Source organism: Passer domesticus, chromosome 3 (assembly GCF_036417665.1).
Source record: "Passer domesticus isolate bPasDom1 chromosome 3, bPasDom1.hap1, whole genome shotgun sequence".
NCBI lineage: Eukaryota > Metazoa > Chordata > Aves > Passeriformes > Passeridae > Passer > Passer domesticus.
Genome location: NC_087476.1, coordinates 20,549,753 through 20,577,525, shown reverse-complemented (window position 1 = coordinate 20,577,525; position 27,773 = coordinate 20,549,753). Strand labels below are relative to the sequence as shown.

At 38.9% G+C, this 27,773-nt stretch overlaps 1 protein-coding gene across 1 annotated transcript; it reads left to right on the top strand.

The window, feature by feature from the left end:
* Positions 1-13: 13 nt before the first annotated feature.
* Positions 14-27,773, top strand: TDRP (testis development related protein). The gene is made up of 4 exons (XM_064412070.1): positions 14-259; positions 12,450-12,509; positions 22,137-22,240; positions 24,485-27,773. The coding sequence occupies exons 1-4, from the start codon at positions 152-154 to the stop codon at positions 24,828-24,830; spliced, it is 618 nt and encodes a 205-aa protein (XP_064268140.1). The 5' UTR covers positions 14-151; the 3' UTR covers positions 24,831-27,773.

Sequence of the window (27,773 nt, the reverse complement as noted above, 5' to 3'; positions counted from 1 at the left end):
CCCTCCTTCCCTCCCTGCCTGCCGGCCGGGAGCCCCCGGCGGGGTGACAGCCCTGCCGAGCGCAGCCGCCCCGGCCGGGGCTGCGGAGCAGCGCCCGCTCCCGCCTCGGCCCGCTCGCTGCCGCTCGCGGCGGGGCCGCCCCGCGCCCGCCATGTGGAAGCTCAACAAGAGCAGCAAAGTTCTGCTGGACGACTCGCCCGAGGAGGAGGAGACGCGTCCCCGCGGGCCGCCGCCCGCCGCCGCCTTCGCGGCCCCGCAGGTAGGAAGCAGCGCGGAGCCCGGTGCGGAGCGGTGGCGAGGCTCGGCCCGCTCCCGCTGCCTGCTCTCCGGCGGCATGAGTAATCACTTTTCCCACCCTGGTGTGCCGCTAGGCTGGCCCTGGTCGGAGCTGGGAGTGTTGGAGCGGATCGTGCCACTGTCACCCGGTTTTTTGGGGTGCTGACTGGCCTATCCAACCCCGTTTCCTTCCAGCAGCCGGCCTCCGGCGTTTCTGGGACTTGCTGTCCTTCATTCCAGTGGCTTCCTACCGCAGGGTACTTTCTCTCCCAACCCTAGGCAGAGGCACTGCAACCCATGTGTTAAGCACAATACATTAAACAAGGATGTTTAAGAACATAACTTTATTTGCGCGTTTGTGTAGAGCCCTGATGTTTTGGCAGGATTGCTTTTTTCGTTGGTTTTACTAATAGTAGTTCACGATCTTTAAATAGCTGCAATCTTGTTGGAAAGCTTTTGTTGTTAAGTGTTAAATTAAATATCAACAGTGATTTTCTCAACAAATTTAACCTGAAGGGAAGGGTATCAGTTGAGTATCAGGGGAAACAACTAAAAAAAATGTTTGTTGACATGCTTTCAAAAACTTGGTAGCAATTAGGTATCCATCCAGCTCAGAAGCCTGTTACGCTGCCCAGCATGGTTTAGTTGCTGATCTTCTGTTGCCACAGAGTTACTTTAGATATTGAATGAGAGGTTCTGAAGTTCTGAAGTAAGCAGTTGCCTAGGGTTGCAAAACAGTGAGGTTTATTTTCAAAAGAAGGTATTAAAACCTTCTCAGCTTTCTACCCCATGTTTGGCTTGCCTATCTTGCTGAAAGAGCTGGAGTGTTGTCTGGATAAATTATCCTCACCTGGAGTTTCTGGTTGACAGGTGCTGTGAGTTGTCAACACGTATGACAACTGCTGAAAAGAGCCTCTTCCAGTCACAGCAGTTATTCTCTCCATCTTCCAGTAGCCACAACCTCCAGTTTAGCCTTGCCTTGCCCTTTGCCCCTGCACAGTAAACAGTAGAGCCATAGCCCTTGCTACTTTTTTGGCAGCAGCTGTGGGGAGTCATATGGTTGAGTAGGATGTCCCCCTGTGGTAGGAGAATTGACATTCATTTTGGAGACCCCCTTCAGTGGAGTAAGGTGGATCATGGGGTTTGAGGTGACCTGAAGTATCTCTCCCAACCTCTGATACAACATCTAACCTCTGCCTCCTACATTTCCTATCCTCAGGTGCTTGTAAGCTTCCACAGTTTCTGCTAAGCTACTGTAGACTTGCTCATCTCCTGAAACCCTCCTCGAGCACCAAAGGTCACCAAAATCCTCCAGTAAATTCCACTGACTCTTCTCTGCTCCTCTTCTCTACCACTAATGATCCAAGCCCCCTTTGAGGCTCCTGAGCGTAGCCTCCCAGTCAGGAGAGGATCCTTCAGACTTCTGTCCAGACAATTCTCCCAGCCCTCTACTGTAGCAGCAGAGACTGGAGTTTGTTTATTTTACTTTATCCACTCCAATTGTCCTTTACTGTCCTGGGCCTCTCTTTCATTAGTTGAAGTCTCAAGTTGTAATGGCGATGACAGTGGTTTCTTGTGCAAAAGGTTTACATTTGCGTGAATTTTAAGAAAATTCATTTTCAACTCCCACTGAACTGGGATGCTGATTTTAGTGTTGAGGGGTGGCAGGAGAAAAATAATTTATTCTAAGTCACTAAAGGAAATATTCTTGAAGATAAAGGATTCATTAAGGTTAGCACAACCGTAGTGTAGCTTGGCACAGAGGCTGGAGTGAAGATTATAAGCTATTAGTTATTTTGCCTGTTAAAATATTTTGAAAGGAATGCAACACCCTGCCCAAAATATTTAGCAGTAGTCATTTTAGAGTTTATGTACACTTTAAGGAAGAACAGACTATATAGAAAGTTCTGAACACTTGATTGACATTGTGATCAGGGCAGCTTTTAGGTCAGCCATAGGTACAATGCAGCTAAACCATGGCTGGGGCAGGTGTCAGGGGAACCAAACGCACTTGTTCAGCTTGTTGTAGCTGGCCTGGTTCATGTTCCTTGCTTTTAGTGTTTGAAATTTTTGATGTTTCATCAGATCCTGTTTTATTCTCCTAATAATATGATTGTAAGGGAGTGAAATCCAGTGGTGTCTAGAGGGATTTGGTAATGATGTGCACTCCCTGCTGCTCATCCTGACCCGTGTCAGCCAACCCTGTGGCCTTGGATGACAGCAGCACCATGAGTGCTCGGAGGAGTGCTGGGGGCAGTTCTTGTGGTGCCTTAGCTGTGCATGGGGGTGCTTCAGTATGTGTGTAAGGGTTGTTATGGTACAGCCTGCTGTGAATGAAGGATTACCTCATCCAGATGAGAAGAATCCAGGACGTCCCTGATTTCTTATTGTTAGAGCCAAAATCTAGATAATTAGTGTGAGTGCTTTTTAGTAAATTAGGAAGCCCAGTTTTAGATCTCATGCAGAAGTTGACTGTTAGATCTAATTTCCTTTTCTGATACATCATTTGGTAAAAGAGAAGATGAACCAGACTAATTGTGTTTTGACTTTGATTTATGATATGTTGTTTTCCCAACAACCATATTTTGTCTTTATTTTCATTTTTAATAAGCAATTGGGAAGAAAATCCTTAAGCTTCTACCGTTTATGCTATAAATAAGGCTGAAACTTTTTACTTCAAAGGCAAGAAATTGGTAGTCACATCTATGTCATTAAAGCAAACCACATTGGAAGTATTTCAGTATAATGAAATGTTGGTGCTGTATATTGTTTCTTCAAAGCTGAGAAAGAGTGAAGGAGTTCTCACTATGCAACCTAATAATTAGGACATTGCAGTAGCAGACAGCAACAAAGAATTAGTCTACTATAAGTTAAAAAAAAAGCCCAACACAAAAAACCCCTTTGTTACTCCAGAGAAATTTTAATCATCCTATTTAGATATGGAAGCCTGATTTGGGCTTAAGCAGACATTTGAAATTTTAGACGTTCATAGTTCTTAAATAGAAAAGCCTAGTTTGATCTAAAAAAAAAGTTTTGACAGTTCTGGTTTTGTGTTATACAGAATGGTTTGATTTTGTTCCAGGGGAGAACAAAAACAAATTTTAGAACATGAAAATTGCAAGGGAGGGAACTGTCAGCCTCTGGCCACTTTTTAGCAAAAGTTTCTGCATACATTCAAGTACTTTGAATTGTTAACACTTATTTAAAATAGTAAGGTGTTTCCTGAGATAAGAAAGACAAGTAAATTTTGAAACAGTACTTGTGTAAATAAATGTGTGGATTATTGTGAGGTTTTTTTAGACCAGACAGTTCTAGACTGTAACTTAGAAGTTAATTTTAATTTATGCTTTGAAGCGTAAGTATTTTTAATTTATGCAATGAAGGTGCTTTATTCGGTTAAGTTATAATTAATGCATGAAGGTAACTTGACATGCATAAATAGTACACAGACATGAGATGAAATTAATGTGTTTTGTGTGTGTCTCTCTAAAAATATGCTAGAAATGTACAGTGGTGCATGCCAAACTTGCGTTCAGTTTGGAATATAGTCATTATGTTTCAAACTAGTTGTCTTTTTGGAAAGGGAAAACTGCTGGGTTTTGATTTCTGGAGGGCACTGTTTTGGCAGTTGTGCTAAGTTCTTCTTGATGCAATCCTACCATCTAATCAGTACTCAGAGATGTCAATGCTGTGTCAATATCGTGTGTAACTCTGACGTAAAATGGAACTCCACATTAAAATACATTATATATTAGGGGAGGGCATGGGTGTCAGGCTGACCTATATTATCTAATGAAACTCTGTCTTTCATGTAAAAATATTTCAGAACCCTAGCCTTGATCTGTTCTCCCTAGTTGTATTTTTTGTTATGTTCAAAGAGAATATGTGCAAAAACATGTTTTATGCTGAATTTTGTTTAGACTTGCTCAGGATGTTTGAAGGTTGGCTATACAGAATTTTAGTTATCTCTTTTAATGAAGATGTTTAAGTGTCTGGTACAATTTTAATACTGACTTTCATCTTGGAATGAGTTGAACTCAGACAAGCCCTGCAGAAATGGGTGGGAGCTGAGCTGCTTTTCTTATGTTTTACTAATAGGTTGAATAAGGATATTTTTTAATTTAAAAAAATAAAGTAGAAAATGTTAATCCAGCTAATGCCTTTCCTTCACTTTCTAGCCATTTCTGTGTGTCTCAGGCTTTGCCTTCAGTACTCTAATAATCCTATCATACCTTCTCCTCTCTGCTAGCCTGGTTTTTTCCTCTTCATTGGAGTGGTTCTTGTGACATTTCAGTGGCATTTTCCTGGCTAAAATCCATCACCTATATTCTGTCATCATTCTTGAACATTAGATTGTGGTACTGTCAGCGAAGACTTTCCTGAGCCTTCCTTGGCCTGCCTTTCTTGCTTTACCTCCTTCTTGTCACATAGAATCTTTCAGCAGCTTCTTGAGTAGGTCCTGTTTCTTTCTCACACTCTTTCTGGAGCTCTACAGAGCTGACAGTGTCTTTTGGGGCTTTCAACTTTCTAAGTTTTAAGTCCTTTTCATTTTTGAGGTGCTTCACATTTTAATTTATACTGTCATTTTTTGCACAGTTGACTGGGATCAGATCTGTTTCTCACCTCTTATCCCCTCTCTGTTGGCTTATTCTGACTCTTAAAAGTCCACAAAGCACATATGGTCTGATTGGTCTTCTATTACAGACACTATCACTAAATATTTTTTCTTTCAGCCAAGCCTCTAACCTGCAAGTTCTCGGTGGTTTTTATCTATTGTGTGAAAGAGAATTTGTGTCCTAGACTTCACTGTTGTTTCCTCCATGAATTCCAGGTCAAGTCTGCGCGCTCGCTCTCTCTCTCTCTCTCTCTCTCTCTCTTTTAAGTATTATTATTTTTTCTTGCTGTCTAGACAGTTGAAATTCTTGTGCAGACCCTCACTTCCCATACTGATGGTGATTACTTCCTCTGCAGCTTCTAATACCTATCTTGTGGTTTCCCATCCCCTAGTTCCTGTAAATTCCATTGCTGATATTAATGTTGTTGCTTATGGCATAAAGTTTAAGACCTCCTCATCCTTCAGATTCCATTTCTTCAGCTGGCCTCCCTTTGTTGCAGAAAATTTGCATTTAAATCTCTGTCCTTACTTTCAAGGTTTTTCTTAGTCCATCCCCTTCCTCTCCCCCATTTGTCACTTTTATCACTTGTATCTTTCCTGGAGCCTGTTCTGCTTTACTGGCTCTGATTGCCTGGCTTTGCCAGCAGCAGCCGCGTCTGCCCTCCTCCCCTCCAGCCTAACACGGAATTATCCGCTCCCACTGATCCACAGCCCCACCTGCATCTCCTCCTCTACAGCTTTGCTGAGATCTGCTTCCCCTGAGTTATTTGTTGCATCTTCTTGGGGTTCTGTGAGGTTTCTGGAGCCATGCTTTCCTGCCACTGCAGGACTTCCTACCATAAATATACAAAGTAAAATGTAAATGGTTTTGAGAACGAATGAATCACTTTAATTCTTTACTAATAAAGTCGGCATATGTTTTCCTCGCTTTTATAGAAACTATTTGCCAGACTGCGTGAGGACATCCATAACATAAGTAGGGTTACTAGAAATTGCTGAACACTTTACTAGGTAGACTATTTTTTTCAGCTCTGTCATCATCAAAGGTACATTTCCAACAAGTTTTGCCGCTGGTTCTCTGTGAGGAGCTCCAGGAAAATGTCTGTGTGATCACTGCACGTGTGATGAAAGCCACACATCAAAAGGAAGCTGTACGTGTGCTACTGAACACTGTAACAAAAAATGATGCATTCAGCCCGTTTTGCAGAAACTGTACTAGGAAAATATGGCCATTACTCATCCAAGACCTTTATTGGAGACATGTAGTTTAATGGCAAATTCCATGACTGAATAAGAATTGTATGTCAGCTACTGTTTGTTTTCTGGATAAGGAAACAGCAAATATTAATTTCTGCTATGGCTAAGTTGTTAAAATAACTGACAGATTTTCAGCTGAAAATTTCATCAAAATTGAAAACTTCACTGGAATAGTTGAATTGTTACGGAAATTGAAATAAAATTGACTATCTGATCTTATTTGTTTCAGCTTTGACACTGATAGTTTTTTGATCTTAATACAGCTGTTTCCCTTTCATGAAGGATATTTGAAATATTATAAATTAGGTAAAACTAAATTCTTAATGACATATGAACTTTTAAAATATTTTAAGGTGTTTAATCTTTAATATTCTTCCAAAAATATTTCAGAGAAGCAAAGTCTGAGTAAGATGTATTATAACCTCTTACTACAGAGATGTACAGTAATGTGAACACTTAATAGAGTAACCTTGTGTATTGATGTAAAAACAGAGCATAGGAACCTGGTGTTCCAATGTTTCTCTTTGTAATGCCAATAAAATTCAGGACTACAGAAGTATTCTTGTGTAAATACTTACATTCTGAAATTAATCTTCTCTGGTACATTTGGCCATTTGTATCAATTGACAGTAAAAATATGGAAATAATTTAGATATTCTGTTTTAAAATGTAATGGAATGTGAAACAATAACTGAAGTGGTTGAATGAAACAGAGTTTGAAAATGCTAAGGAAGTTCTTAACAGCTGTGGATGCTAAAGAAAAGAGCATAGTCTTTATTATGAATACTGAATAGATTAAAATTATTTGAAAGCTGAAAACCAGTTTCCCTATGTTTTCACCTCTCAGTTGGTCTGGTGAATAGCAGGCAGTTTTGAGAGACTGGAGCCTAGAAGATGGAAGAATTTTTAAATATGTTGGATGGGTTTTCTCCTGTAACTGAAGTAGTCACCCAGACTTTTTAAAGTTAGTGTAGTGAAATAAGTTCCTTTAGAAATGATCTGAAGAATTACATTTTAAAAGCATGTTTCTAAATTCGTGTTGTCTACAAACTGTATGCCAAAATGAAATTATATTCTTCAACATGCTTATATTTTACATTTTCTTTTTCTTTATCAACAGAAGTATTTTCAGGTTTGCAGAATACTGGAAGAGGAAACTTGCAGCATAGGAGTCACTGTCACTATTTAGATAGTTTATTGTCATGATAAAGATGCTTTTCATAAGTGTAGGAAGCAATCTGGTGTAGGAAAGTATTGTTTATAGAAGAGAAAAAATGAGTTTAAAGCACCAAATTACTCTTACTTAAGACTTTAGAAATGCCTATGTTAATACTTTTCGTTGGTGACATTAAAAGGAAATTTTGAATTTACACCATCTGCCCAGATGGCTGATTTGATTCACTCATTGCTTTAGGGACATAGGGAAGATTGAGATCTAGCAGTAGATGAAATATGGACAAGGCTGATCACATTATTTTGATCTCAGTCTAGGATATCTCTGCCAGAAAGGAGCAGGGGCAATTCACAGTTCAGCAGTGGAGTTTTCCTGCTGAACACATAGCCTCATGTCCAAGAAGAAAGTGATGTGTGACTGAGTAATGCAGCCTTTATTTATTGAAATTGAAAACCTTGTTTTTCCTTAAAGGCATGTTCAGTTTTGAGTGGGTGTTCAGGTACAGTTCAGCTTTGTTTTTCAGCTGTGTTAAAGGAATATTGAAACTAGTAGAGTTGTTTCAGTGCCCATTTACATTTGATCACTGTTGCATCAATTTCCTAATTCAGAAAGCATATATCCATGCATTGAATTTTTCTAGGTGTGTATTACAGGTACAGCAAAAAAAAAAAAAAAAAGAGGCCAAATGCCACTGATCTTCTACTGATAACTTTCTTCTTACTCAATGTTTGAGTGTATTTTGGATTGGTTTTGATTCAGTTCTAAACTTAGATAAGCAGGGTGGCTTTTGCATCAATAATCAGCTTTAGTCTTGTTTATTTCATTTTATGTTATATTAAAATCCTTCTCAAACCCAAGGAAATATTTTCTTTTGTTAGTTGTATTTTAAGATGGGATCTGGCTGTGTGATCTCCTCTTCCCAATCAGTGTTGTTTCTGGTCAGGCTGTGTATATGTAGTTGTTCTACTGTTTGGTTTGTAATCAGTGTTTTGGGAATCTTTCCAGCTTCAGAGGTTGACTTTCAGGTTTGTGATTTCCTGAATGATTTTTAATTTTTTTTTTAACCCTTCTCCCCTCCTATCCCTAAATTATTTACTAGCGTTTGTAGAGTACTGGAAATTATATTAAATTCCTCCCTGGAGTTGTATCTCTTCAGGTGCTGTTTGTTTTGGGAATTTTTTTCCACTTAAATGATACATTTGTGGTACATAGTCCCATTTGCACTTACAGGCATGACTACCTAGACTTTATATTACACTCAGTCCTTGATGAAATGTGATGATAGGCAGAGGGGATGCAATAAGTCAGTAGCAGGGTGAGAATTTGTTCCAAAAGGACCTATTCTTTTAACAATAGCTTGTTTACTCTTATATTTGCACAGCTAAAGTGTGTGTGTGTATATGATAGAAAACTCTCACAACTGGGCAGAGAAAATTGATAATATATCATTTTACTTACTAGAGCACAAGAAGGACATGCAGGATGAAATGATGCTATTATTTCCCTTAACTCTTTGATGTTCAGCATTCTTCATCTTGGCCTGAATTATGAAAGTGAATGATCTAAAGAGACTAATTAATTACTTTACCACAAAGGAAGCTGAGGGAAGCAGATTACAATTTTGATCTCTGTACAAAAAGGTTTGTGTGCTAGTTGAATTGGTCCCTTGAGTACCTTATGGTTTGCAGTATGTCCAACAAAAGGGCACTTGTTTCCTTATGAAAACACTCTGTGCATACCAACCTTCCCCTGCCAGAACTGGAGGGCTATTCAAGCTGCTGATCAGCATTTCCCACTAGCGTTAGCATTTTCACCTAGAAATATCTAAATACTGTAATGTGTCCAGGTTTTTCTTTTAAATTGAAGTACAACAATGGGTTGCCATACCTGTGAACCAACCAGACTAAAACATACTGAAATAATTTATAAGTGTTCAGTATCACTATGTGTTATGCAGCATGATAAAGAGTGAAGATGAACTTTTTTGACATATAGCTGTACAGTATCTTGTCCTCTAAAGAAAATTGATAAACCAAATCATAGGCTTCCTCATCTCAGAATGGTAACACAAGCAGTGAATTTGTATGAGGAGAATGGTGTAATAATGTGCATCACTTAAAAATACAAATATTCTGTGGGTAACAAGGGAAGATGGATTGAAGCAATGTTTCATCTTTCCTCCTAGGTTCTTCTCAGTGGTGGCACAAGTCCCCTCCCTCTGCTCTCTTCCTCTGTATTTTTTTTTTTTTAATACCAAGCCCATCCCTCCTGCAGGGTGCACATGTCCCTCCCTGCCATGTGGCCCACGGCTGGCTCTGAACCCCTATACCTACTCCTCTCACACTCTGTTCTTGCTGTGTGGCATTCATCTGCTTCTCTCTGCTTTCCCTAAGGATGGATTTTCCACAAAACATTTTCAAATCTAGTCTGTCGGAGATGACTGAATTCAAACCTACAGCCTGTTTTCAAGCAAAGCATGGGATGTGTGGATGGACATCACAAGCACTCTGCCATTATCCAAGTCTCCTTTTTCTTCAGCAGTGTATTCAAAAGGATACTATGAATACTTTACTGGTTTTCTGCCCAAAAAAATGTATTTTAGGGATTGGATTCTCACCAGTTTTTCTTGAGGGTTTAATGTATTTCAATCTTTGTATTTCATCTCTTTAAACTTTGTGTTGTCCCCTTACAATCAGCCTGGGTTGCATGAGTGTAGTTGCTGCAAACATGTGTCTCATTCCTTAGGAGGTACCACTTTGTATAACCAGGAGCAGTAACACTGTATTAATACAGAAACAGTTCTAGCTGCCCCTTTTTAAAAGAAGCAAATAAATACCCCTTTTTGTCTACTATTTATTGTTAATTACATCTTTTGTAGACAGTGGTATTCACATTCTATTATGCTGACTCTCTAGCCCAATACGGTGCTCTTTGCATTTGTGGTTTTCTCCTAAAAGCTTTCTCTGTGAAAATGCCTTGCACTTTTGCTTCCTTGTGCTTAGCCTTGCTAGAGGCTCTATGCCTTCACACTCCGTCTTTTCTCTCTTCTGGAACATGATATCTCTATGCACTTTCATAATTTTATTTTCCTTCCTAAGATACTTGGAGAGCTGGAAGAATTAAAATGGGAGGTGTTATTTCTTTCAAAGGTACTAGCAGTGTCTTGTTTGTTCTGGAGGTAGTATTATTGGTCATTGAAACTGATAGTTCTGCCAGCTCTGGATGTCTGAGAATTTCTCCTCTTACCTTATTTCCTCTTGGAGCTTTCCTAGTTCTTGTTGATTTCTTTTTCTTCCTGGGAAAAATTTGGATAAAACAGGTGATGCATTCTCTAGCTCGTACCATGTTCTAGCAGAGACTCCATCATGTTAAGTTTAGGACTTTGCAACCTCATCCAAAAGCTGGAGAGCTGAGAGTGTTAAGGGGAAAGAGGGAGACTTCTGAATAGTGTGTGTGAGCTGTTTCCATTTAAAACATGGTCAGTATTTCTTTAAAACTAGAGGTATAAAAAAGCCAAAAGAAATGGAAGCAGTTGAATTTAATTTGAGAGAACTACACAAATCTTAACGTTTTTGGTATCCTATCTACAGTCCTCCCGAGTTAGACAGCTACCTGAGTTCAGAAATTAAGTAACTTGTTGCAATCCACAGGAAGCAATAGTCTCATTTTAAATGATAACATGAGTTCCTGACTTTGTGTTCTCCCCCAGCAAGTAAATCTGGTATCTACAGCTCATTCTATTCCAACATACAAATATTATTGAATTATAGAGAAATGGTTGTCCTGCTCTGTTCTAGAAACGCTCTATCCTTGTCCCTTATATAACATAAAGTATTGCCTGTACAGTGAGTGGAAACATTAGTATGTAAATAAATATATAAAAAGAGATATAATAAGTAAATATATTAAAATAATGCATGGGATTTGAAGCTAGTCTGTCAAAATGAAGCTGATCCATCTGGGTCTCCACGTGACTAGAAATAGCATAACACTTTTGTGCTGGTTTTCTCACCTCTTTCTGATGCTGTTAGCAAAGTGAAGGAGGCCTTTGGCAATGCATAGGAGCCAGGATAATGAGTGCTTTAGGTGTCTTGGGATATGTGCCTGTGGAGTGCATATCAACTCCTTAGCATATCAACTCCTTTAGTTAAAAAGGAAGAAGTTGATAAATTTGATTTTTAAAACAGTAAGTGGCTGGCATAATCAATATATGGACTGGAGCGAATTCTGGAGGTTTTGTGAAACTGCTGCTTCAAAGACACTTTGCACTTTTCTGTTTTAATTCAGTTTTTTTTCCTGAAACTGGGGTTAAATATTTTTGGTCATATATACTCATATGTTCTGGCTTTGTACTTGGGACTCTTTGTATTTGTAGTCATATGTAGAGAAAAACAAAGGTAACATTTTTCTTATTGAAATACGGAGTGAAGAAATTGAAAATTGCAGAATTCCTGAATTCTGTCCCACTTCCTTTATCTTTGACCTCTAAAGTACTCCCAGCCATGTCTTGAAGAGAGCACTGATAGTAACAGGAGGGCCTGACAATACTAACATAGCAGTTTAATTCAGAGATGGACAGAAGTGCTTCCTACTGAATGGCCTTCACAGGCATTTAGAACTCTAGTTTTCTTCTGAAATCTACAGTTGTGCATGGAGGGGAAAGAAATGTGCAGGAAAGTGTTGCTTTGAGTTAAGGAAATGTAGGGCTTTTTAACATGAAGGAGGAAAAAATCCTGGGACATTCCTCTCCCCCCAGCCCACAGACAATGCATAAACCATCATCTAGTGCAGTATTTAGAAACTCGGTGCAGATCCAAAAATTAAGATACTGCCATTAAGATAAAATCAAACTAATTGGACTAAATTTTTTATGATGCAAGGCTGTTTCTCTCTTTGTGATATGGAGTTTTGGTTCTGTAAGGGTTTGATTTTTCATAATTCTAAGTGTAGATTTATATTTTAGTAGTGGTGTTCACTTAGTTTTGTGTTGTAATCATGTTTTGTCAATTTTCTTTTATGATGTGCCAAATCAAATAAAAGCATTTATGAATAGTCTAAAATATGTCACTGCTAATTAGCAAACCAAAACTGACTATGGGCCTTTTTTATCTTTATCCTTCTTTTGAGAATAAAGACCAGTTTCTTCAAGATGAAGTTTCATCTTCAGTGTCACATCTTGCAACAAAGGTAAATACCTGCTCTTTGAAAATGTAACATTTAATATAATATATATTTCAGTCCATGTATGTTAGAAAGTTGCCAGCATTTCATGGACAGCTGATTAAGGAACTTATATAGTTCATTGATGATTTTATAATTATGTATGATCCTTGGTCATGGGGTTCTCATTGAAGTAATATCAGTAGTGCAGGATTAGTTGGAAAGCTCCCTTATTTACTTTCATTAGTGGGGATGGGAAGGCATCCTGATTTTTATTTTTTTTCCTCCCAATGATGGCTATTAAAATACAAGATGAAAATAAGAAGCCACAGGAATTACTGAAGTCTAAAGAAGCACTAAATTCTAGCTGTAACTGGCAATAAAAACATGAAAAGTAGAAGAGTTTGGGGTTCTTTATTCCATTATATGTCCTCTGGCTCTCTGACCACAAGAGGTTAAGGATTTTCTTTTGTATCTCTTTCAGGAAAGAGAAGTAGGCATGCAAGTTAATTTTTTTTACCTTGATATGTGTCCAAGAATCTTCTTTAATGTTCTTAAAATACATTAGTAGAAGATGAAAGAAGTGGAAGTTATTATGATAAGCTAGAGCTTGTTTTGAAATTCCATAGGTATAAAGAAAAGTATTTTAAAATATGTTCATTAGTGTAATAGGATACTTTACATTAATATGTATAAACTGAACATCTGTCTCTGTTACTTCTTTTTGTTCTACTTCAGATGCAGTATGATTTTCCTTGAAAATAGAAGTCAGATTGTACTATAGCTCTTCCTGACCTTTTGAAGTATATTCTTTTTTATGGAAACATAAATTACCATATATTTTATACCAAATGATAAACTTTTAGGGAGAGAATCTTAAAACTAATCTATTTTCTATAGAAACTTTTTTTGCCCCTTTCTTAGTCAGTCAGGAAGGCTTAGTAAGTGTGTGTTCTGACTTAAAAAACCAGAAATGTCACCAGATGAAACACTGCAGTATTTTTGTCTTAAAGTAAAACCCTCTTGCCTTAAAAATGTATTCTCAAGAAAGCACCTTATCCTTCTCACCTTCTTTCTAAAAGCAATTCTGTATTTTATTTGGTTGTTCTGTTGTCTTAGAAGCTGTCAGTACAGTGATATTCCAGAAATTCTAAATTTTAATATGTTAATAAAAGGCTGATTAATTGCATGAGTGGCCTTTCCAGTACACACATGTCATGAATAAAGTAGTCTCCACATGTGGTGACGAGCAGCAGAATTCTTCAAGAACGTAGTGGATGAATAGTGTGTGTGTGCTCCTTGGGGAGACAGCCTTTCTGGTCTCTTAAAGCCTGATTTTTGAGACAGTGTTGATGCCCATTTGCAGAGGAAAGCCTTTGACCTAGGTTTGGAGGTCTAAAAGTGGGAGCTAGTCCTAAAGGCTGCAGGTGGAGCTTGGTAAATGGTCTTAGATCCTGCTTTTGCAGGAAGCTGCCCACTGAGCATAGGCTGATTGCAGTGCTGAATTTTTCTAATTCTCGCATCACAGCTCTCTTGAAAGACAGGCATAGGTGGTTAAAAAACCTCATGGCATCTCAAAGTGAGGAACCATGAGGGCTCCACTGGTGCTCTGCAAAATGCAGAAATCTGGAACCTGTGTTCACACTCTGCCTGGACATGTGAATTAGAGAGCAAGTCCTGTGAGGAGTGACTGAGGGAGCTGGGAGTGCTTAGCTTGGAGGAAAGGAGGCTCAGGGGAGACCTTTACAACTGCTTGAGTAGAAGCTGTAGGCAGGTGGTGATTGGCCTTTTCTCCCGATTAGGCAGCAACAGGACAAGAGGAAATGGCCTCAAGCTGCATCAGGGAGGTTCAGGTTGGACATCAAGAGGAACTGCTTCACTGAATGCATGGTTAGCATTGAAATGGGCTGGCTAGAGAGGTTGTGGAGTCACCATTCCTGGAGGTGTTCAAGGAACAACTGGATGTGGCACTCAGTGCCATGGTGTGGTGGACCAGCTGGTGTTCAGTCACAGGCTGGACTCAATGATCTCAGATGTCTTTTCCAACCTAAATGATTCTGTGATTCAGCCTCTGAAAAATTCAGTCTTTGGGGGTCTCACCCAATGCTCAGCTTCTGAATTGAAAGTGTAGTAGAAACTTCATCTACAGTTGTTTTTAGGCCAGATTTTGAAAAGAGACAAATTTTGAGAAACAAAATAGATCAAGAACCTTAATGTATGCAAATCCATGAAACCTGATGAAATACATTTGTAGGACCTGAGGGAGCCTGAGGTGGAGAAGTGACTAAGCCACTATCTAGCATACTTGAGAAGCTATGGCAATCTGGTGGGGCTCCCACTGACTGGAAAATGGAAAACATGACCCTGATTTTCAGAAAAGGATGTAAAGAAGACCAGGGAACTGCAGACTGATCAGTCTCATTGCTGTGCCAGGCAGGGCCATGAAGCCAGTCCTCTTGGAAACTCTACTAAGGCTAATGAAAAATAAGGAGGGAATTGGTGACAGCTAACATGGCTTCATTAAGCGCAAATCATGCCTTTAAATTTGATGACCTTCTACAACAGTGTTACAGCATTGGTGAATGAGGGAAGAGTGACTGATGTCATCTGTGTGGACTTGTGCAAAGAATTTGCACAATATCTGTGTCTTTAAACTGGAGAGATGTGGATTTGACAGATGGATCATTCAGTAGATAAGAAATTGGCTGTATGGTCACATGCAAAGAATTACGGTCAGTGGATTGATGTCCGAGTGATGGCCAGTGAAACATAATGTTCCTGAGGAGACTGGGTTGGGACCAGGCTTGTTCACCACCATTGCTGGGGACATGGACAGTGGCATTGAGTGCCCCCTCAGGCAGAGGTGGGCCTGTGTGAGCTTCGTAAAGGTCAACAAGGCACCGTGCCAGATCCTGCAGCTGGGTCGTGGCCGTCCCAAACACAAGTACAGGATGGGTGGAGAATGGATTGAGAACAGCCCTGCTGAGAAGGATTCAAGGGTGTTGGTACACAGCAAGAGCCATTGCTCTGCACATCAGAAGCTGGCTGACTTGAGAAAATCCCCACCACCACCAGTGCTTTAATATCTGTAAGACAAATTTTGAGGGGAGTTGGTTTTAAAATTTTGGTTGTCTGTCTTCTTGCTTGTTTTGAAGAGGTTTCCTGTCATGTGGAAAGAATGCTTCTTTAAAACTGATTGGCATTTTTTTAACTGTTAAAAACTTAGTTGTAACTTTATTGAGCTGTAGGGCATTTATATGGAAAATTATATCTCTAGCTTTTTATTTTAGCTTCAATTTTTTTGGGAGGGGAGGAGGGAGGGAAACTGTGGAACAATTATTTCTTCTCAGTCAAGGTCAAGAGGAAAATCCATTCTTTTTGTTTATATTTATAAAAAATTCCTGCCTCTTGTGAAATGTGTCTACTTAACTGGAGAATTTTGATTCACCAGTTGTCAATCCTCTGTGAAAATACTTGTGAAGGTCTGCTGAAACACGGTCCAAATATCAATTTCTGGAAATCTCATTTCATACATGCTGAGCAGTGCCTTTTTAGGATTAGCTGCTTAACTACACGATGGCATTGAAAGTGCTGGTTCTCACTGCAGGTGTACAGCAAGAACGCCCTGTAATTGCTCATTTTGCTTGCTAAGACTCTGTCATGTGGCTTGTTCTGGCCCCCAGAGTGTGATTTCTGTGCTCCAGAGCCCTGCTGGCCTGGCAGTCAGGAAGTAGAAGAATCTAACAGGAATATTCTGAAAGCACCAATACCCAGACCTAATGCAGTCAGGGGAAATTCAAACATACTTGAATCTTTGCTTTGTAAACTGCTTGTCTCATACCTCTAACTCTGTGACCCACAGCTTGTTATTCTTTGATTGAATTCTATGCTTTTTTTATCTCTCCCATTATAAGATGTTAACCTGTATTAACCACATCCATCTGATGCACAAGTTTACCTGTTTTCAGTTAAATTTACACATCTTCCTCTTTAGTATATATCTCCATCTATATCTGCATACTTTTTTGGGTGCAATAAACTTTTGAAATTTGCTTTTAGTACTGAACTACTTTAGTTTATACCAGCTGTTAGTATTCCTGGTTTGTTGCCTTTTACCCTAATATTTCATTAACCTTCTTGCCCTCTAGCAGAGCTCTAATTATCAACTGTTTACCTTTGATAGTAAAATTAACTGAAGAGTCTTCCCAGTGGTGCTTTGCTGTTTCCCATTAGACTCTTTGATTGTTCATTTGCCCGTTTACCTATTATTACCTATTGTCTTTCCCTGTTTACCTATTATGGGAAGATAGTCATGTAAACATCAGAGTTTGTTGATGTGGTGAAAAATAATGTCCTTAAAGTAATTTTTGGTAATAATACCTATCAATTTTGTAGGAGACCTCCAATTTAAGGGGTCCTGACCCATTCTGGGGCATTTTATAAAGTTAACTATCAGTAGACATTTGTTCCCTGTTTTATCTAAATAAAGAAAAATTGCAGTCAACATATACAATTCGTATACAGTTAATTCATTTGAATCAATACAGGTAACAGCTGAAGTCTTACTATGAAGGTTGAGATTAGAGTGGAGCTTAGGGGTTTGGGGAGAGCCATAATGTATGTACAAAGCTCTGATGATGGAAGAAAGCTGGTAGATGACTACAATTTTCAGAGGGTGCTTCAGGTGTTATAATAGTTGCTGCTACAAAAAAAGGTGCTGTTGCCCCTAAATTCCACGTGCTTTATCTTTAATTAATTGATTCTTAGCACTAACCTAAAAGAATGCAAGAAATAAGGGAGTTAGATTTCTGCTGGCTTAAGTAGTTGAAGCAGTTTTCCACAGCATCACACAGCTACAAAATCATAGCATAAGGAAGGCAGTATCAGTGAGCATGGAGGGGCCTGGGTTGACCCTTTTCAGCAGCAGTATCTGATAAACCAGGTCTGCCCCTGTGATCCCCTCTCTCTGGGGATCTGTCTGACAGATGGGCACTGATACTGAAGCACTGGCAAAGCAGAGGGAAGAGGAATGAGCAAGAGAAACGGCAGACAGCTTGACCAGGGACACAGACCACATCCTTTGCATGATGTTCTAGGAGGGACTGCTTGTACTCCCTCTCTCAGAAGATACACTAATTAAATGGTAGCTTTCTTATGGTAGAAAAAAAGTACTTCATAAACTAGAAGGAGTTAAAGGGAAAGAATCTCTTCTCTGGTCTTGAGCTCTTAAGATACCAGTTGGAACAAATCACGATGGCTTTTCAATAGTTTGCCAGCTGATGGATTAATATGTGTGTTTAATTTCACTTTTTAGTGATTCTTTTAGGTGATTGCACAGGACATTGCTGCACAGGTTTTCCCAGCCTAAAGTGGAAGATACAGGAGAAAATGTATTAGTTGCTGTCATAGTCAAACTGCTATGAGACCAGCCTGTATTTCTACTTCAGAGAATACTGAAATGGCTTCTTGAGAAGCTCCTGCTTTGTTTGTCATTGACATTTTTGAAAAATAGTAGACTGCAGTATCCAACATGGTCCTCTAATTCTAGCATCTGATGTTACAGTTGTAGTCAGCAATAGTGCTCTCTTCCTTAATAGAGGTCCCTTTTTTTTGTTTTAGCTGTCCCATGAGCATTTCACTGAACTTTTGTTTAACTTATTTTGGAGTGTATGCCTGGTTCTATCAGTCAGCTGTGATTTTCAAAGATCACCTACTCCAAGCTCAAGCACAACCCATCAGGCAGAGAAAGAAGCAAAGGTGGCACGAGGGCATGAGTGTGATATTCCTGAAAAACCTCGGACATTAAAGGAGGCATTCTGGAGGTGGAAGTCAGGTCAAGTGACCTGAGTGGAATATAGATACACCCTCTGAGTATGCAGGGATGGGGTTAAGGATTAAACCCACTAGAATGAAAACTGGTGAGCAGCAAGAAAGGCTTCTGCTTGTACACCAGCAGCAGAGGAAGTGTGAAGAAGATGGAGCCTGACTGTTCTCAGGGTGCTCAGTAAATGGGCAAGAGGCAATGGGCACAAACTGAAATAGATTAAATATAATTTAAAAATAAGAACAATGTTTTCACCATGAGGACATTCAAGCCGAGGAATGGGTTTCTGTGGATTCTTCAGCTGTGGAGATGCTCAAAAGCTGTTTGTCCATGATGCTTAGCAGTCTGCTGAGGGTGACCCTGCTTTGATCAGTGGGGTTGGACTAGATGGTCTCCAGAGGCCCTTTCCAGCTGTAAAGGAAGGAATTTCTTTGAATTCTGGATGTTTAATTATTTCTTTTTTCAATGACACAGGGAAAAGTAGTTTAAAGATTTGAAAATATAATCAGGTCAGTTACATTTATAAACCTCCTAGGAAATTTTAGGAGTAGTACTTTTGTGTAGAGAGTTACATCACAAAAATGAAATACTGAGCTTCTCTCAGTGGATTGATGCTTTAAGGCCATATCAGTACTGTGTCTCCAGACTTTGCATAACTTTAATAGTTTTACATAAAACAAGTCTCCAGTGTGGTGAGGACTCAGCTTACTGAAGTGTTATCTTTGCTTACTGACCTTCCTTTGACACCCATTGCAAGGAAGCTAATTGTTCTGGGATGTGGGTCTTTCTCCAGGTGCTCTGTGAGGCTGTAAGTGATTCCCAACTGATTTAGATTCTGGCAGTCTGTGAGTGTGGCAACAGGAGATGGTGTTCAGGGAGAGCACAACATGGCTGGTGTGTATGCCTCTTCCCCTAACATCAAGAATACCCCCTTTAAATAGGGGGTATTCATATATGAATCTCCTGTCTGAATTTGTCTAATTTTTCTTGTGATGGTTCCCTGCACCACAACAGTTCCCAGCCCTTTTTGGCTATATAGCTGCTCCTTGTCAAACTGATGGTTCAAGGGAATGGTAACTTCAAGATCTCCTTCCTGAGTTGTGCCTACCCACTGATAGAGTTGTAACTGTTCCAGCTGCATTCATCAGTTGCTTAAAAGTGTTTAGAGAACTCTGAAAAGAAACATGGAAATACAGCAGGCTGTTCTGAGGAATTTTGTTATTATGTGTCAGCTATATGACAGCAGTAGTCAAAAAACAAGATTGTTGCCTTAAAAACAGTTCAGTAGTTACAAAAAAGCTTCTGGAAGTGTGAAATGTGCATTTGACTGCCTCCTCCACCAAGGTTTTGATTCGGGAGCATGCTACTGCTGGCAGTCAAGGGTGAGCTGTTGCTCTTGGTCGGGGCAGTGAAAAGATGCTCCAGGAGATTGGTGCTGGTGCAGGCAGGAGTAGAAGAGCAGGCTCAGGCATGGTAGGCAGAGGTTCTGCTTTCACTCTTGCACTTCCTGGTTTCTCTCAGCCTAGTCTGTCTAATATGTAGAGGGCTTTGTGCAGTGAGTTATATCAAAATATGGTTTACTTGACATCGGTGTTCTCATGCAGATTATCCTGGCAGTGTTTCCTTTGGAAACCCCAAATAAGTAGTGGAAGTGTATCTTAAATGTTTAGCATACATTTCTCCTAAGGACTAGTTGACAGAAGGAATAAATCAGTTACAATCTGGGTATTAGCCTTGTATATACCTACCAAATACCATGGACATAAAAATATGGAAGGAATGGTACAAGGTGTACATAGACAATGATTTACATACAGAGAGAAAGAATGCAGAGATTGTGAAAGTGTATCCAAAGACCTGCACATTGAATAGAAATTTTCTCATTATTGGTCTTAAAGATATCTGTGAGTCAGAATTGAATAAATGAAATGAAATTTAAAAAAATTCTAAAGTTAAAAGCTTCTAGCTCTTTTTTTTTTTTTTTTTTTTTTTTTTTGAGGATTGCTTGGGTATTCAGACAGTGGCAAAGGTTGGGATTGCATTGGCAAAGTATGTATGATGTTCTAGATTAAAGGAGGTGTATGTACAGGTATATCCTTTTTGTTACATTGAATGTGTGTGTATAAATGCTTGTCTCCAAGCATTTAATCAATGTTGTTCTTTAAAGGTACATATAATTTAAATGAAGCCTCTTCTAAGTCTTAAATTTCTGTCTGAAAACTAGTAACATGGTTCTATTTTTTCATAATCAGCAAATTTGTTAGATGGAAATGACTTGATGAAGCATCACTTTTGAAAGAAGGCAGCTTATCTGTGAATTGCATCATCCAGTTTAAAGGGAAAAAGAGTTTTTAAGTGCAGCTTGTAGCTGTGATTTTGCTTTTGGTAGCAAAGGTTCCTTTCCCAAAAGTCCTGCAATAATATAATTTTAATAAGATAACAGAAAATAGAGTCATGGAATGGTTTGGGTTGGGTGAGACCTTAAAGATCATCCAGTTCCAACTTTCTTGCCAGGGGCAGGGTCACCTTCCTATTGTATCACTAGATACAATTGCTCCAAGTCCCATCCAACCTGGCCTTCAACAATTACAGGGATGAGGCATCCACAACTGCTCTGGGCAACCTGTTCCAGTGCCTCACCACCCTCAGAGTAAATAATTTCTTCCTAATGTTTAATCTAAACCTACCCCCCTTCATCTCAAGGCCCATTCCCTATTGTCCTATTACTACGTGTCCTTGCCAAAACCTCCTGCTTGTCTTGACAGCTGTGGGTTTGTTTTGATTATTATACCTCATAATGTATAATATCTTTTAATATAGTCAAGTAACACTGACAGACTATCACTGCTGTTCTTACTAGATCCTGTGAAGAAGAGCAGCAACTTTCATATTCTGTGCTTGGCACACATGTGTTTTAGTGAGCATGCTATCAAAGTCAAAATAACCCATGCCTAGGTATTTTGCCTTGAGGGAGGGAGAATCAAACCTTTAATAAAGTTTAAAAAGTAATTTATGCTGTGTGCTTAATGGTCTCAGTAAATTCAGAGAACACACTGTAGTGCACCAGTGCTGCATCATACATTGCACTGGTGAGCCAATGCTCTGCCCTTCTTGCTTGCAGGGCAGGAAGTTGTAGTTTGGTGATTACAGAGAGGGGCAATATGTGTAAAGCAGGTTAAATCTAAAGAGTTTCATAATGCATGTGGCTGTCCTGTCTGTTGACTCTTTCTAGACATGACAGTTTGTTTCATTTCTTGTCTACTGAAGCTCTTTAGATGGTCTTTAAAGCTGCCTAGCTTTACTAGCTGCCTTCTTACTGTGATACATTAAAATGGAGCCCAGATGTACTCAATGACACCACAAAACCACCCAGGATTTGTATTGTTTGCTCAGCAGGGGAGAGCTCTTGCTGCAATAACCAGGCATGGCCATCCTCTGCAGCCCTTTTCCCAGGCATGGCCATCCTCTGCAGCCCTTTCCCAGGCATGGCCATCCTCTGCAGCCCTTTCCCAGGCAAGGCCATCCTCTGCAGCCCTTTTCCCAGGCAAGGCCATCCTCTGCAGCCCTTTTCCCAGGCAAGGCCATCCTCTGCAGCTCTTTCCCAGGCATGGCCATCCTCTGCAGCCCTTTCCCAGGCATGGCAATCCTCTGCAGCCCTTTCCCAGGCATGGCCATCCTCTGCAGCTCCATGGAGTCGCTCACTGCCAGTGGCACCATGTGCAGGGGACACAGCCACTGCTGCCTGCCAGCCCCAGTGGCAGCAGTGGCAGCCCCACTCTGTGCTTGCCAGTCTGTCACCCACACTGATGAGGATTTACTTCTCTCTGTAGGTTCAAGGTGCAAGTTTCCGGGGCTGGAAGGAAGTGACGTCTATGTTCAATAAAGACGATGAACAGCAATTGCTAGCAGGATGCAAGTCTCCAAAATCCAAGGGGTGAGTAAAGCCATTTGTTCTATCTGCTATTAAAATACACTATTAAAATACAGAAAATATCTGTGCAAAGTAATGATGCTGAGAAACAGCAGTGTCCAACTGCTGGAAGTCAAATTGACACAGAAAGTTTCATGGGCAAAGCTATACATACATTAAGCTTACAATGAATAAGGCATGCTGTATTAGGAAAGGATAGATGGTGTTTTAAACATTTTTAGGTTTGTCAGGAAGAAAAAGGAATTTAGCTGCATAATAATTTTTTTTACTGTAGAAAAATAGTAAAGGCTTGTGAGTAAAAGGGTCATTCTCACACTTTCACTTTCTTCTTAGGGATTAATTATGGTTGAGTTTACAAATTCCCTTTTTTACATGCCTTACTCTCCTTTTGAAGTCTTACTACACCTAGAAAGGCTAAGTGGAGTAGCTGTGCTAGGATCTGCAAGTTGGCAGATCTCCCTGTTGGCACTGAGCTGTGTTTTGGCACAGCTGTGTGCTGGTGTGGTGAGGGCAGCTCCCAGGACAGACCATCTCCCTGTTACAAGGATCTGTAGGCTTCACCTGCATGTGCTGCCTCACTGCCTCATTACAAACCAAATATACCACATAGCAGTAGATCTGTTCCTGCCAATTATTAGCTCTGATAAGACTTGCTGTAGCAGGCTTTGTCTCTAGTTTACTTTGAAATAAATATGTTTTGGGCTGCAACACCACATATATGCATATAGGGGGTGTATGTATATAAATAAATAATTTAGAATATAAATCCATATATTTTCTTTCCTTTTAAGCCTTTTCCATAAAACTTCCCAAAAGTTCCCAAGTACTAACCCTGTGCAATCATATGGGTGTTATTAAGATGCTAGGCTCCTGCAATAATGCTTTGCAATTGATGCTGGATGTAAGAATCAAGTGAAAAAGTGAAGAGAGCAGAAGTATGATAACAGAGTTACTCCCAATGTAGAAAACTATTTTGGTATTACTATGAGAACTGCCTTTTTTTAAGTTCAGGATATTTTTCTGTAATTATATACCATGATTTTTACTTTACTTTTAAATACACATGCAACTTTAAAGTGTGCTATTTACAAAATACAAGAAAAGTGTTTGGAGTCTGGCTGGTTTTAGCAAGGTGAAAATTCTGAGGAAGCATAAATTCAAAATCCAGTAAAGGAAAAGGGATTTTTAAAGGTATTGGTTGAGTTGCTTCTGTTTAAATATGATAGAGCTAAGCTTTAATTAATGGAACAAAGCTTTTTTAATATAAATGTTTAAAAGAGATGCAGTGGTGTGTTTAGTTGTGGCTAAGGAATTGATATGCTACTACAGGTAATGTTTTCTATTTGCTTTTTAGCTCATTGAACCTTCAAGGTTGTGTATTTCACCCCTGGTGTTCCATCTTTCCTTATGGCCCATTATTTGATTATATACATAATCCTGCATATAAAGTTATACATAAATATTTGACATTCTGTAATTCAAATATTTCATGCTGCAAAATTATTCAGGTTGAAGATTCTTAAGGGGATAAGAAAAGTAATAATATGAGTAGCCTTTCAAATGTCTGAGAGAGAAGTTCCATTTGTTTTTTGGGTTTGGGAGGGGCATTTTGAGTGCTCTTACCAGAAATACAAAAAAGCTGTTATCACGTTATTGTGTGGATCTTTATGAAAATATTATTAAAAAAGCCTGATATCTTTAAAGTCCTAATGCTGTGTACATCAGCTATTTTAAGGTATAAGGTTTAACTGGTAAGGTGGTAGCAGGTATATGAAACTGAGTAACATAGTGAGTGTTAAAGCTGGTGTTAGAATATTTTCATGTTCCTCCTACTACTGTAGTCCTAGGTTTTTTAATATTTGGTTTTGGTTGGTTGGGTTTTTTTTTTGGTTAAAGTCCTAAATTGTTCAAACGCATCCTAAAATACTTTGTACATTTCCAAAGGCATCTCTGTGGAGTTCACCCCACAGGAATGGGGTGGGGATGGTGGTGTGTCAGTTCTCTTGTAATAGAAAATTACCATACTCAGTCCTCTTCTGATTTATCACTGCAAGATTTGGCTGTGTTTAGGTTTATGTGTATGTGAGGGTGTTTTTCCTGAAGCTGACAGCAATGGATGTGCTGCCACAAGCTGATAATGATTAGCACTCCTTACTGAAAAACATAATTTAATTGAATGTTTACTAATAACTACTGCATACATTCTTAAATGAAGGAATTAATCACTACATCATTGTTATTTTCTAGAACAAACCTAAAATTAAAGGAAGAGATGAAGTCTGAAAAGAAGCCAGGTTTTTGGGACAGTTTGGTGATAAAGCAGAATGTTCCATCGAGGAAACCAGATGAGATTGAGGGATGGGAACCACCACAGATCACCACTGCTGACTCTACCAGTGATGCAGCAACTCCTTTAAGTGACTATTCAGCCTGGTCAGGCTGGGAAGATGAAACCAAAGGCTCCACTAAATACACAAACCTGGCCAGCTCAGGAAACAGTTCCAGGTGGAGTATCAAATCAGCTGGAAAGCTGGTTAGTATTAGACGTCAAAGCAAAGGTAACCTTACTGACAACTGGGAAGAACTAGAATGATACTGGTAATACTGGTGAAATACTTTATACGTCAGAAGAGAACAGTTCCATGATTTACTCACATGTTTAAACCAAAATCAAATCTGCTCAATATTGTACCTTTATACAGTACTTTGTTTTATTCAGATTGTTACAAATTTTTGCTCACCTGATAGCAAATTTTCTTATTACATTGTTAATAGCTATGTTTTCCACACTGAAAAAAAGTAGAGAATCTATTTTGTGCCTATATTTCACATTCAGACTCTGCAGTATGTCAGATTGTTGGTTTTACCAAAAAAAATTGTAATTCCTTAGTGAATGTATACACTGGTTGTAAATTTGACTGCCTTATGAAGGAACTGCCACTAGCTTGAGGTCCTGCTTCCTTTCTGGTATTTGAGAGCCATTCAAAATTTTAGTTTTGATGCTGTCCTTTTTAACTAAGAATACCAATCTGTCGCTTGCAGGGAGAGTGCTTGTACTTAGTACTGTTTTCCAAATCTTCAGCCTCAGCTTGTGCTTCAGCTTGTGCACACAAGATGCTTAGTGTCACATTGTGCTGTACTCTGTGTGACATGGGAAAATACTATCCTGATGTAATTCCTTCCATTACAGGATTGTCACCAACAGTTGGGTCAAATGGGTCTTCCAGAGCTGGGATATTTTGTGGTTTAGATTTCTTTTCCCTGTGGATTTTTTGGTTGTTGTTTTTTTGTTTTATTTTGTTTTTGGCAGGTCATTTGCTTATTTTTTAATATTGAACTTTTTTGACAAAGCTAAGGTTCTCAGTTTTTAAGAGGCATGTTATGCCAAAAATAGAAATTTTTTAAAATTTGGAAAACAGCATTGAGTAAAGTATAAGATGATCTAGGTATTCTGGAGGAATATTGAATCTGGATGTAGGAATAAGTTGCTTCTTACGGAAGGGCATATGTTTTCATTTTTTTACAATAGCTGATCCTTGTTCTACAAACAACTCTTTGGTTTTGACTCTGTTTTTCCTTCCTTCCCACTGCATAAGCAATGATTGAATTATACTCCAGCATTTTCAGGGTAGCTGAGTAACTGAGCCATTGCAAGTATGTGCATGCACACAACATTTTTGTTGAAAAGTTCCATCTTATTAGCTTCTGATACTTTGATTTTTTTGGTAAAAGAAGGTGAAATGTTAAACTTGAGATTTGAAATGTATATATGACTAATAAAAGTGCCTCTTTTTAGCATATTGTCTCTCACTAGTGGTGCAGCTGATGTCAGATCCAAAGTCAGTTTCTGTTTTGTTTGTATGACCCACACAAAGAGTACTTTAACATTCATGAATAAAAATCAAACCAAACGTTTCATAAGAAATGAACAGTAGGCCTTTTCTGTCCTGATTGTTAAACTGGTGTAACAGAACTGAAACTTGACTGTCTAGCAAGTCTAGCCAGTGCAGTCAGAAGATGAAGCTAGCATGTCAGAGAAAATCAGCATTTTTAAAGAAAGTATAGACCTTTATATAACTGATGTCTTGTAAACATATTTTTGCAAGAAGTTTATGCTGATGAAAAGGGATGCATGCAATGTTTTTCTAAGCTCGTTTCTGTTACTGCCACATTACTCCTCCCTTAGCTCGCTCTTTCTCCTCCTTCAGTTCTTGTGTAGTTTTCTGGCTTGCAGTTCCTGCATAGCTATTTTTTGGAGATTCCTGCTGAGATGTGCCTGGAGGGAAACTGTAGCAAAATGGTTTTAGTAGGTTGGGGTTTTTTTCCTGATATTGATAGGATGCTAAAAGACATTGTTCTTAGGTTTACCAAAAAGAACAGTGATGTTTTGTGCTACAAAAGAGACTCTTACAACTGGCAAATATACTTGTAAAATTTGCATTAGATATTAAAAACTATTAATAGGGGAGAAAAGGTTAGCATTTATATTGCATTGTTTAGTCTGTGAGTAAACTCTATTTTTGCCTTGGGTAAATATGTATGCTGAGGTTAATTATAGGAAAGAATTGGTATTCTTGGGTATAGTATGCTGCATTTTATAGTTTATGGAATACCCTCTAAGGCATGAGCTAGTATTTAATTTGGTTGTTGGTGCTGATCTGAAAGAACAGAAAAAGATCTGTTAGCAGCCCTTAATATTCTCAAAGATGGACTGAGAACTTTTAATTTCACTCCTGAAGAAACTATTTATACTGTGACTAGTAAGGGTTTTGCCTTGCACATTATACTGTCAAGTGCCTGTTTCTCACCTTGATGATGTGTTTGATGCACAGCTTAACTGCAATCTTTTTCAATTTATTTTTAGATGTATGATAAAGGATATGCTCACAAATATGAAGCCTATTATAAAGCAAAAGTGGGAAATTGAGATATGTAAAATTCCAGTTTCACTCCTAGTGATGAAAGTTTTGGTGTGCTTTTTAAGTGATATTTCCTCAGAAATAACCATTTTAAGGATCAACATTATTAAATTTAATATAATTTATTGTTATGCTTTAATAATGTATTTGTCTGTTGAGAACTCACTGGTGTGAGCTTTCCTTCTCTCATGTTTATAAATGTGTCTGAATTTTCAGAATGGGGTCCTTTCATCTCTTACCTTTGTTAGATGCTTAACTACATTAAATGTTATGAGCTTAAGCTATACACAGCTCCATATGTGGAATAAGTGTAGAATATGTCCCTTAATATTTGTTTTGAAATTGCATTTCAATCTATGTGAAATGTTTTAGAAGAAAGTAGCATTAAGATGGTATGATAAGATTGCACAAAATAAAATATAGTTTATATTGCTTTCTCGTAGCCAATCTGCATGACTGTTGGCGTGGTTTTAACGGGAATTAAAAGCTTTGTGTGGCTGTTACTGGTCACTTAGCTCTGAGCAAAGTCCTTTCTGAGTATTTTTATTTATTAGCATCATTTGCAAAAAGAAAAGTAGTATTTTCCATATGAATAAAGATTTTAGTTTGAACTGAAA

Bases quoted from the DNA above. Each gene is read 5' to 3' on its own strand.
- TDRP (XM_064412070.1), top strand. From the start codon at position 152: ATGTGGAAGCTCAACAAGAGCAGCAAAGTTCTGCTGGACGACTCGCCC. The intron at 260-12,449 runs GTAGGAAGCAGC...CCTTCTTTTGAG, and splicing joins CCGCCTTCGCGGCCCCGCAG to AATAAAGACCAGTTTCTTCA. The intron at 12,510-22,136 runs GTAAATACCTGC...TTCTCTCTGTAG, and splicing joins TGTCACATCTTGCAACAAAG to GTTCAAGGTGCAAGTTTCCG.